Genomic DNA, 12,246 nt, shown 5'->3' with positions numbered 1-12,246 from the left:
TCTACAATGGATCTGTATTCTTTGGGATTATCTAGTACGGGACCAGTATGATCCAACTTAGTTGTTCCAAGTGGAGTAGAACATGATTTGCGGCCATCCATGTTAGTTTTGACAAGCAGATCATGGGCATATTTATCATGAGATAAGAATAGACCTTCAGCAATTCTTTGAACTTATAGACCAAGGAAAAAATGGAGAGGTCCCAAATCTTTGGCAGGAAATTGACTGCTAAGCTGATGAATAAATGCTTGATAGGAAGATGCATTTGGACCAGTCACTAGTATATCATCAACATACACTAGGACTATAACCAGATAGGGCTTTTGTTGAACAAATAGAGAGCAATCAGATTTAGAGTTTTCAAATCCAAGAGGGGTTAAAGTATGAAAAAGTTTATCATACCATGCTCTAGGAGCCTATTTCAAGCCGTAAAGAGACTTGCAAAGCTTGCAAACATATGATGATTTGATTGAATCAATAAAACCAAGAGGTTGATGCATAAAGACCTCTTCCTGAAGATTACCATGAAGAAAGACATTACTTATGTCCAATTGATTAAGAAACCAATTGTTTTGGACTGCAAGAGTCAACAAAATCTGGATGGTGACTGGTTTTGCAACATGACTGAATGTCTCCTGAAAATCAACTCATTCTTGCTAACGAAATCCCTTAGCCACAAGGCGAGCTTTATACCTATCAATGGTACCATCAGGCTTTCTTTTGATTTTAAAAACCCATTTGCACCCTACAATATTCTGATGAGGAGAGGGAGGTATGAGAGTCTAAGTACCATTAGTTTGTAAGGCTTGAAACTTTTCAGACATTGCTTGTTTCCAATGATCATGTTTGGAAGCCTGTAGGTAAGTTGAAGGAACAAAACTGCTAGAATCAATTGGATGTTTGGTGGCAGCCAATATCTTGGGTTTAAAAATTCCTGATTTTGACCTTGTTACCATTGGATGGGTATTAGTGGAGACAACATGCACTTAAGAAGCAACAAGGACTTGTGAATCAACAGGTACTTGTGAGTGATTTGAGTTTGGAGAGGATAAGTGCTGTGAAAATTGATCTGGAATAAGCACAGGTGCAGTTCTGCTCAAGGATGAGAGAGCTGACAGAGAATAACTTGTGTGAGAAACTGGAAATGGAAGTGTGAAAGTTGATGAAAAACTTGATGGAGTGATTGTGGATGTAGATTCCAATGGTGTAGTGCCCTGTGACCGTTGAGAATGTTGAAAAGGGAAATGATCTTCATTGAAAATAACATGTCTTGAGATGTACAAGTGTTGTGTTTGAACATTTAAGCACATGTAGCCATTGTGCTATAAACTGTAACCAAGAAAAACACAGAAAGTACTTTTACCATCAAGCTTGGAATATACATATGGTTTGAGCCATAGGTAACAACTGCAACCAAAAGTCTTAAGCTTTGAATAATCTGGAGCCTTGTTGAATAGTAACTCGTAAGGAGATTTGTCCAAATTTGATAAAGGCGGTCGATTAATAAGATATCAAGCTGTGGAGAAAGCTTCAACCCAGGATTTGTGAGGAACACTTGAAGTGACTAAAAGAGTTCTGGCAGTTTCTGTGAGATGTCTGTGTTTACGCTCAACACACCCATTTTGCTCGGAAGTGTGAGGACAGCTATATTGATGAGAAATACCATGATGGACAAGAAAAGAATTGAATGCCAAACTTGTGAATTCACCACCAGAGTCTGATCTAAAAGTTTTGATTTTATTGCCAACCAGATTTTCAACATATGCTTTAAAACTGACAAATACAGAGAAAACCTCAGATTTTACCTTCAGAGGAAACAACCCCAAGTGTATTTAGTAAACTCATCTACAAAGAGGACATGGTATTTGTAGCCACTAATAGAGAGCACTGGAACTGGCCCCCAAACATCACAGTGAATCAACTCAAGACTGGCAAATACAATACTATGACTAGAAGAAAAGGGTAACTTGTGATTTTTGCCTATGGCACAATCTGTGCAAAAGAAATTTACAAACTTGTCACCATTGTGAGTAAGTGAAGCTTTATTTAAAATCTTCCTAAACATTGCTATAGAAGGATGCCCAAGCCTCCTATGCCATGTCTGAAGTGTAGCTTTAGTACTGAAAAGGGCTGAATGTGCAGAAGTGGAGGGAATGCCTTGGAGAGGATAAAAACCTTCTCTAACTGGTCATTGAAAAAGCATCATCCCTGTAGAGCGATCCTTGATTGGTGAACCATCAGAATCAAGGGTTAAAGCACACTTATTATCTTTTAAAAACTAATAAGCAAAGAGAAGACTGAACTTCATCATGGGAACATGCAGAACATTATTCAATCGAAATGTAGCTGATGGTGTTTTAAGCACAAAATTGCCAGAGTGATGAATAGACATACCCTGCCCATCACCAATGTACACATTCTCTTCTCCAGAGTAGGGAATAGGGGAATGAATAGCAGAGATATCGTTGGTGATATGGGATGTGGCGCCAGAGTCAATAAGCCAAGTAGGAGAGGTAGCTTTGGAATTGGTATGCACACACATAGCAGCTAATTTGGCAAGAGGTATTTTACCAGCAAAAGCATGATTCATCCTTTCGTAACAATCAATTGCTTCATGCTCAAAGGAATGACAGATTTGGCAAGGATTTTTACCACCATAATAGTAGTTATTGCGAGGAAATCCACCGGATTGAGAACGATTACCAGAGTTATTGCGAATTGGCCAGAAACATTGCCAGGATTATGAAAATTACCACGAAAATTGTTGAAGTTCCTAGAAAAGTTACCACGATAGTTACGCTGAAATGATCTTTTTCCGCAATTGTTCTGAAATCTGGGAGGAGCATTAAACTGCACTGCATAAGCTTGTGGAAAGGGAGAGTATTGTGGTGTAGGAAGGAGAGGGCCCTGATATTGAGCAGCAAAGGCCTGAAAAGGTTCTTGAGCGGAAGAGACTGTGCCTTTCTTTTTGCGATTCATGAATAATTCCTTGTTGATCAATAGACCATGAAGTCCATAGAAAGAATGTTTTCTGTATTTCATTTCTTAATCAGGAAGTAATACATGAGGGTTTATATACACTTTGCTAAATAAGCTTAGTAACTAATGAAACCAGATTATCCACTAACATTGTGATTAACAACAAAACACTTGTAACTAATTTATAGCTGTTACATAACAGAAAATGTCTAAGAGTGAGGTGTCATTTTATTCTGATGCCGTTATGATTCCTCTTGCTCTTATATGAAAGGTTAATTATTAAGTTATACTAGCTCTTCCTAATCAATATTTGCCTTATGTCACTACCCCATAATATAAGGCTTGGCCTATACTACTATATTTAACAGTTTTTGCGACAACAACTTTGCCATGTAAAGATACTTCACTCGGCGAATTTTTCAGATGGAAGTGCAAAGCTAGTGAACATTTTGGGTTTACTCAAAATGAAACGTAATATCGCAAGGTTTGCCGGACAAAACTTGTGTTCGTCTGCTAGTTTTTCTTTGCCCGACGGGCCTTGTTGTCGGCCCTAGCTTTCGTGTCGTTGGGCAAAGGCCCACGACCCACGATAACCGTGTGGTACGTAGGTGGTGACGTGGGAACTACCAAAGAAGCCAGCAGCACCGAGAGCTCTTAAATCTCTCAATTTCAATCAATTCCATAATTTATTTCTTTTACTACTCAAACCCCCTCTCTCTCCCTCTCTCTCTCTCTCTCTCTCTCTCTAAGTGTGTGTGATATTGGTGATCGATGGCGATGGGTACTGGTCGGATATGTAATGCTCTGCATGGGTTGAAGCCAGTGTTGTTAATGGTGGTGGTTCAGTTTGCATTTGCAGGAGTTAATGTTCTCTACAAACTGGCCGCTAACGATGGAATGAACTTAAGTATTCTTGTTGCATATCGCTTCATTTTTGGAACCGCCTTCCTTCTTCCTATTGCTCTTTTCTTTGAAAGGTGATCATTTGCAATTTTGCACCTCTCTCCTTTCTTCTTATACATAACATAACTTATTATTTTTTGTTTTTCCATAGAAATATTCAGTGCCATATAATACCTATTTTTTGTTATTTTGTGAATCTTTTTTCTCCTTACAGAAAAAATAAAAATAATAGTATTGTCTAGTTATTAGTTCTCTCTCTCTCTCTCTCTCTCTGTGTGTGTGTGTAAAGTAGCTGCATAATCTTCTGATGTATTTACAGTAATGTTTGAGAACATTCAAAAAGTTCATCATATATGCACGTACGAGAAGTATCATGGACTTTAAACCCTGTGCAAATTCCAAAACAAAAAGGAGAAAAGAGAGATAGCAAGCAAACCCTATCTGCTACTTTTTAAAAACAGTTAATTGGTGTTTATTTTTGCATGCAGGAAGAACAGGCCAAAACTCAAATGGATGGTACTCCTGCAAGGATTTTTGTCTGGCTTGTTCGGGTAAGAACCGTATCCATGTGCATTGTGCAATTGTCTTTCTTCCAAATCTTGATCTTCTCCTACGTTAGAATTGGAAATAATATTTGTTTGGGGAGTAAGTAATTGTAATCGTACGTATAAGCTATATTTATATTTATTGGTACGTATATATTGGTTGTGCATGCTGTAGATATTTGAAACGGATCCCCTCCAGATCCATTGTGTGGGGATCCTAGGAATTCCCACTTCTCAGCCGTTCATCGTGAATCGTGCTGTCATAAATCATGTTATTTTTATTATTTTAAATTAAATACGAATAATACCTGATAAAAACTGACCGTACGATTCACAATGAACGGCTGAGATATGGGGATAGGATCCCCACATAATGGATCCGGAGGGGATCCGTGTTCGTAGATATTAGTGCTTACAGGGGTGGTCCACTATAAATGGAATTGCCAACTGTATATCTCTGTAAATACGCACGTCCACAACATTTTTACGTAACTCTTGCGCCAATATATATTTGATCATTCTAGTGCTCAAAAGGCAGCATCCACAGTTTTTTCATTTTCAAAAAATAAAAATAAAATAAAAAATGAAAAGAGAAGAACTTATCTGATATGTACATAGACTACAGCAGTGTCGTTCCATGCTAATAAAATAAAAATATGCGTTAATTGTTTATTTCAATGAAATGAGATGCCACGCGTGTTTTCCAAATAAATAGAAGAAAAAAAGGCAGATATGCTAAAATCGTCTTTAATGACTATATATATATATATTTTTTTTTTCCATGTATACTATTAATTAATTAACATTAATATTGCAGTGGATCGTTATCACAAAATTTGTACATTGAAAGCTTAGCCTTAACATCGGCCACATTTGCTTCTGCCATAGCCCAACTCATCCCGGCTATTACTTTCATCTTGGCAATCACCTTCAGGTAAATACATATATATTTTCCAGCTTTATTATTATTTTGAAAAAAAATTATAGTATTAGTCTTTGAAGTTAAGCCTAATTGAAGCTTTGGCCTTCAAATTAAAAGTTTATGAGTATTGTTATTGTACTTGTCTGAATGTGGAGCAATAATTCATTTTAGTAACACATTAGGACATTTGTCTCAGTTAACAACTTTTAAAAGATAAATAAGGGATGAAGTTCTGACTAAGTGATCTAAAACAATCACCAGATACATTGACCTAAATGGATCGAAGAGAATGAGCAATGAAACTAATAAAAGTAATATGAAAAGTCAAAGTACAATCAAGGAGAATTGAAGGCAAAATTAAGCATGAAGATGTAGATAATTGATGATATTTAACATTTTTATTATTAACATTAATCATGATCATTTTTCTTAGGCTGGAGAAGTTGAATTTGAGAAGCCTAACAGGGAAGGCAAAGGTGGTGGGAACATTGATGGGAATAGGTGGAGCAATGCTTCTGGCATTTTATGAGGGTGTGGAAATCAACATATGGTCCACGCATGTTGACCTTTTACATACTAGTCAGCAACAACACAGCCACTTGGCATCGTCACCGCATACAGATTCTGGTGATCGACTATTGGGTTGTCTACTGGCCTTCGGAAGCTGTATTTGTTACGCTATATGGCTCATTATCCTGGTGATTCTCTTACCAATGTTTTTTTTCTTGACGGCATCTTACTAAAGCTTCTAATCACCATTTAATTTTGGCTATATTTTTAGGTAACCTTTAACTAATGAAGGCTTTTTATTTTTCTTTCTAAAAATTTGAGTTTTCCCTTTGAAACTAATATTTTATCAACTTTAATTAATCCGTCTCATTGTCACTTAGTACTATGATCTAGTGATATTCCTCTTCACTTGTAAGTAAGAGATCTTAGGTTCGATTCAATTCCTATCAAAAGCGAATTTGAACCATATTATTGCTAGTCAATTGTGAGGCTAATCTCACCCCCTCCCTTAGTGTAGATAATATCGTTTGTTCAAAATAATAATAATAATAATCATAATCCGTCTCATTTCTTTTTCTAGAGTTAAACCCAATAACTAGAATCCAACTAAGCAAATTTTCATTTATGGCTTAGTGACTCATATTCTATAAACTTTTCATCCTAAAATGCCCCTCATTATTTTAAAACAAATTTGGTGGAATATATTGCAAATCTGGTAACGATTTCATAAATGGTCTTTACATATGTTTGTGTTTGAAAATTAATTTACTTGTATTTTCTTGTAGCTAGGTAAATTATTGAACAAGCAAATATAGATAAATTAATATACATTTAAGGTAGGTGATTAGTATAAATATAATTGTAGGTAAATCAATTATATCAAAAGAATGTAGGTAAATTATTGAATTTTTAAAATATAGGTAAATTAATCTATATGTGGATATATTATATAGTATAATATATTAGTAGTTATAGATATTATTTATATTTGTAATACGTGGTTTTAAAACAGGAGCTCATCGCTCATGAGTGCTACTAAACTCACCCTATTGTCTTATTTTCCCACCCACTATATAATTCTATTCATTGTAATTAGAAGTTTAAAAATTAAAATCTTATTTCTTCACCCATTGTTATTTCTAAAATATCCTCTCTCTTTTTAACAAACAATATTATCTACACTAAGGGAGATGAGGTGGGCTAAGCCTTACAATGTGCTAGCAATAATGTGGTTCAAATGCGCTTTTGACAAGAATCGAACATAAAACCTCTCACTTACAAATGAAGAGGAATATCATTAGACCGTAGCAGTGTTCTAAAAAACGGCCTAGGCGGCGCCTAGGCGCTGGGCGGGCACCAACCGAGGTGATTTTGGGCAAATCGGGAGGAAAAATCGGGTTGGGCCTAGGCGGCCGCCTAGGCGGTCTAGGCAGGCTAGGCGGCTAGGTGGGTTAGGCGGGTTAGGCGGTCCTAGGCGGTCCTAGGCGGTCCTAGGAGGTTTTTTTATTTTTTATTTTTTATTAATTGCGTGCTTTTTTCTTTTTTGGTTTCATGGTGGTATACTTATGGAAATGGTGTATCTAATTTGCAAATGATGAATTTACTACAAGTTCATCCAATACTTATGGAAATAGTGTACCTAATTTGCATTTTATCATTATTTTATTATCCATACAAGTGTAGTTTTTTTTTAGGTGTCAATATGCACTTATTTACAAGATATACAAAAAATTTACCTAAATCCGCCTAGGCCGCCTAGGCGCCCGCCTAGGCACCGCCTAGCCGCCTAGGCGCTAGGCGCTAGCCCGCCGCCCGACTAGCGCCTAGCGTTTTTTAGAACCTTGGACCGTAGTACTAAGTGGTTCCTTTAATTTATATCTAAACTAATTCTATTTTAATTTTTCAGAATGTCATTACCCTAGCCGTACCAACCCCCTCAAAACGTCACCCACCACTATCAGCAACCAAAACCTTTAACACTAGATTGGCGGCATCTCCTTTGGGAAGAGAGAAAAACGGGAGAGGGAAGTGGAGAGAGAAATGGAAGTGGGAGAAGAGAGAGAACAGGGGAGAGAGAGGATGAAGCATGCATGGGGAGCGGTGGGGTGGGGGTTATAGAGTGGTGGTGCATGATGAGAAGGGAGATTTTATTGCGGTGATGACTGGGAAAAATGAAGGGATCAGTGTCCATTTCAAGCGGAGTTTGTGGCCATGAGGGAATTAGTTAAATTGGTAAGAAGTTGGGATAGCTCTCTTTGTTGGCATTGGTGGCTCAAGTTATTGTCCTATTTCAGTTTTTCCAATTACCACAAAGAGAGAGATGGAGAGACGGTTGGGGCGAAAGGAACGGGGTGGGGGTAGGGGAAAGGTAGCTGGGTTTTTTCCAGGTTTTTTTATTTGTTTTTGTTAGCTATAATAACATGAATTATAATGAAATAAATAAGGGTTTAAAAGTTGTTTTCAAAAGGATAAATATGTCATTAATATTTTTATTAAAATGTGAGTGAAAAAATAGGACAATAGGATGAGTTTATCAACACTCTTGCTCATTGATCATAATTAAGGGTGAGTAATAATAATATTTATTGACATATTTGGGGCGTTATGGCATTAGGTGTAAATATTTTATAACAATAGGTGATTTAGGTGATTAAAATAAATATAATCTTAGGTAAATCATTTAAATCAAAAGAATGTAGGTAAATGATTGAATTTTTAAAATATAGGTAAATTAGTCTATATGTAGATATATTACATAGTATAATATATTAGTAGTTATAGATATTATTTATATTTGTAATACCTGGTTTTAAAACAGGAGCTCATTGCTCATTTATCATAATTAAGGGTAAGTAATAATAACACTTATTGTTCGACCAAAACAAAACACTTATTGACATATTTAGGGTATTGTGGCATGAGTCGTAAATATTTTATAATAATATGTCATTTATTTGCCTACATAGCTACATAGTAGACTATTTGAATTTTGGATTTTATTTGGATGTTTAACACTAGGTGGGTTTTTATCTACTAAAAAAGAGTTACAAGGGTCTATCTTTTTGCCAACGAGGGTTGGCTCAGTTGGCAAGGTGCTTACCTTGTGTGTCGCCCCACCAAGGTTCAAGTCCCGCTACTAGCAGTCCTTATTGGTGCGTGATCTGTAAATTCCTATGTAAAAATATATATTAGTGGCAATGATGATTAGGTGTCACGTGTAATTCCTTTCGGCTTGAGATTGTGAGTATGTCTTGGCATTGATGGACATAATATTATTAGGAGTCCGTTTGATATGCTTGTGACGCACGCCAATCGCGTTAATATAGAGATTTCCTAGATATTCAAGATGCATTACTAACTGGGATTCAATTATATTTTCATTTTTTTGAAGAACAAGTTTGTTTGTCCCGATAAGATGGGTCTCGCCTTCCAGTTCGAAGATATCAGAATCACTTGTTTTGATACCATGGTCAGAGGAGTCCAATCTGAGGAGCCTAATCATCTGCTCCGAGCCACACACTCCGAAGCTTGCTGGCCATTTCGACCACTCTGAGCACCATGTGGAGTCCCCAAAATCATTGTCCCACAATATTAGTCTCGTATTTAATAAAAATCATTATTGAATCTGTCAATTCAATGAAAAGGAGAATTTATAAAGTCAAAGCTAATGTCTATGCAACAGATTTGCAATTCAAGTAATTAAGAGCACTCATCATTGTACTGAGGTTTTTCTTCTATCAAATTTCCCCTCCTTCAACATCTCTTGTGATAAAAAAAAAAAAAAAAAAAAACTCGTCTTCCTATAAATAAATTAATGAAGAAGAAGCTTTTCGTTTATAAATAAATTAGCATTTGTCTTCCTATTAATTTCCGTTTCATCTTTTCACAAGATGATGATAGTAGCTAGTATTTACATTTTGGATTTATTTAGCTAATTATTTGTTTTGTGCAATTCATAGACTAAAATGAGTGCGACATACCCTTGCTATTATTCAAGCACTGCTCTAATGTCAGCAATGGGGTCAATCCAGGCCGTTGGTTTTGCCCTCTGCAAGGAGAGTGAGTGGAGCCAATGGATGCTAGGTTGGAATATTAGGCTTCTAACAGTGGCATACTCGGTACGTCACACCCTCCTTCTACTAGCTATTTATTGTTTTTACATTTAATTTCGGGAGTTTTAACGAAAAGCCCACGGTATTGTTCACTTTAACGAAAAACCACATTTTTACACTAAAAAGTCAAACCTACTACTATTCACTTTACCCTTTATTTTGTCCTTATAGTTAAAACTCAAAGTTTTCAAGTCATTTTCATTAGTTTTCCTATATATTAATAATTGGATCTATCTATATATGTTGGTGATTTTATGCTGTAGGGAATTATGGTCACTGGGCTAAGTGCTGCAATTATTGCTTTGTGCATAGGCATGAGAGGCCCTTTGTTTGTATCTGTTTTCAACCCTCTCATGTTGGTGCTCGTTGCCATCGTTGGGTCTTTGGTATTAGATGAGAAGTTGCATCTTGGAAGGTATGTACGTACTCTTGACTGAAAAACTTGATTTTCGCATTCTAACATGGTCATCTTGCATTTTCTCGAATAATAACGGTTCTCTAAAATATGTATATTGTTGAGAATGAATTATACATTAATGGGAAGAGGGACCTTGCATGATTTGGTCCCTCACCATTTTGGGACTTTGTCGTCACATTCTCATATATATTCTTAAATATACATGTCCTTGCTTGTCTTTGATTTTAATTATTTACGTGGTGTTTGTTTAACTGGAAAATTATAACAGCGTTTTGGGAGCAGTGTTGATAGTGTGTGGCTTATATGCGGTGCTGTGGGGTAAGGGCAAAGAAATAGACAAGATGAGTAATTCAGTACCGTCAACAAGCTTTCATCATCAGGATTCTGGCTCAATTGACATTGTGATAATGCCTCCAGATAACAATAAAGGCAACAGCAACAACATTGAGAGCCTTACAAATAACAGTGCTTTAAAGGCTACTAGTTCTGCAGTCAGCATGATTCATTGATTCAAGGAGAGGGGAGGAATAAAAGAGACTTTTAAATCGAACTAGCAAAAACAAGTGATAAAGGCATTTATAATTTAGATTTTCTTTGGACGACATTGTATATAAATATTCATATACATGTATGCAGTCCAACATTCTAGCGAATAGGATGTTGAGTTTCTACCCAAGTATTTCATGTTCGAAACTCTCTCATCCCTTAAATTAATGTAATAATTTCAAATTCTCCCCACTCTCCATTACGTATCTTCAAATTAAAAGGCATAACTTGTATGTGTGTGTGTGTGTGTATATATATATATATTATATAGAAAACTTCATTTTAGTACTTAGAAAAAATCAAGTTTTCAATAATACCGTATATAAGATGAAAAACTAAAAATAGTCCTTTGACTCGTGTCCACGTCACCTTATATATTACTTTTTTTTTTTATGAATTTATTGTATTTTTAGTTTGTCTATATTACCCTTAGATAGAATTGCTTTAGGGAATCAAACATAAAAAAAAGGAAATTTTATTTAAACCCATTAATCCTCTTTCTACACCCAACTTAGAAATTTTGTCCACAAACTTACCATTTTACCCTCATACAAAATTTACAAACTTGAAAAATTACACAAACACATAAACCCACCCAACCACTTACCATGGCAACAACTGGACTTGATTATGGTCGTCATCAAGCAACCAATCGACAACCTTGCTAGGCTGGTTAAGACCAAGCCTTTCTTGAAGATCATACAATTGGATTGCAGTGGATACCAATAGCCTCACCCGCCGATCTCGAAGCCCTCTTATGGTTCAAACCTTGCTATGCCTGTCCTTTCCTCCAAAAGCTCGGGACGCACGCACAATCCTTGGATCCTTCAACCTTGGCCATGGAGTTGATGAACGAGATAAATTAGGGTTTGATGAGATTTTATTAGCTTCTCTGGCGACACATTCTCTTGATGTCGTCAAAGACCACAACCGCCTTCCACTATATTTTTGTTGTTCTTCTCCACCCTCCGACAATCCATTTTCCAATTTCCAGCAGCCAATTGTGGCTAGATTTTTCACCAGTTGATAATATCTTTCTACACCCATATTTTCTTTAGGGCATAATTGGAATATAAAATTTAACAAAAATTTAATGGGTGTAGAAATAAGTTTATTGGGTCCAAATAAAATTTCCCTAAAAAAAAATTGAAAAGCATTAGGTTTGCAAATCATAACTAACGTATGAGGCTTAATGAGTAATAATGCAAAAATTATCGGACCTAATAAACTAAAATATAAAAATACAAACCGTACAAATTGACCCTACCTAATGAAGAACTTAAACATAAAACATACAAACCGTACCGATCA

General features: G+C 36.1%; 1 protein-coding gene across 1 annotated transcript; it reads left to right on the top strand.

Annotated features, from left to right (window-relative positions):
- The first annotated feature begins 3,750 nt into the window (after positions 1-3,750).
- Positions 3,751-10,989, top strand: LOC114819812 (WAT1-related protein At1g25270-like). The gene is made up of 7 exons (XM_070808544.1): positions 3,751-3,956; positions 4,371-4,433; positions 5,245-5,361; positions 5,783-6,047; positions 9,819-9,977; positions 10,235-10,386; positions 10,658-10,989. Exons 1-7 carry the CDS (start codon positions 3,751-3,753, stop codon positions 10,896-10,898), a joined length of 1,203 nt encoding a protein of 400 aa, XP_070664645.1. The 3' UTR covers positions 10,899-10,989.
- The last annotated feature ends 1,257 nt before the right edge of the window (positions 10,990-12,246 follow it).

The sequence above is a fragment of the Malus domestica genome, chromosome 11, assembly GCF_042453785.1.
Source record: "Malus domestica chromosome 11, GDT2T_hap1".
Taxonomy (NCBI): Eukaryota; Viridiplantae; Streptophyta; class Magnoliopsida; order Rosales; family Rosaceae; genus Malus; species Malus domestica.
This window is presented reverse-complemented; position numbering and strand designations above follow the sequence as displayed.

Excerpts from the sequence above, each read along its gene's own strand:
- LOC114819812 (XM_070808544.1), top strand. The coding sequence starts at position 3,751 with ATGGCGATGGGTACTGGTCGGATATGTAATGCTCTGCATGGGTTGAAG. Across the intron at positions 6,048-9,818 it reads CTATATGGCTCATTATCCTG|ACTAAAATGAGTGCGACATA; the intron begins GTGATTCTCTTA and ends TGCAATTCATAG. Across the intron at positions 9,978-10,234 it reads TTCTAACAGTGGCATACTCG|GGAATTATGGTCACTGGGCT; the intron begins GTACGTCACACC and ends TTTATGCTGTAG.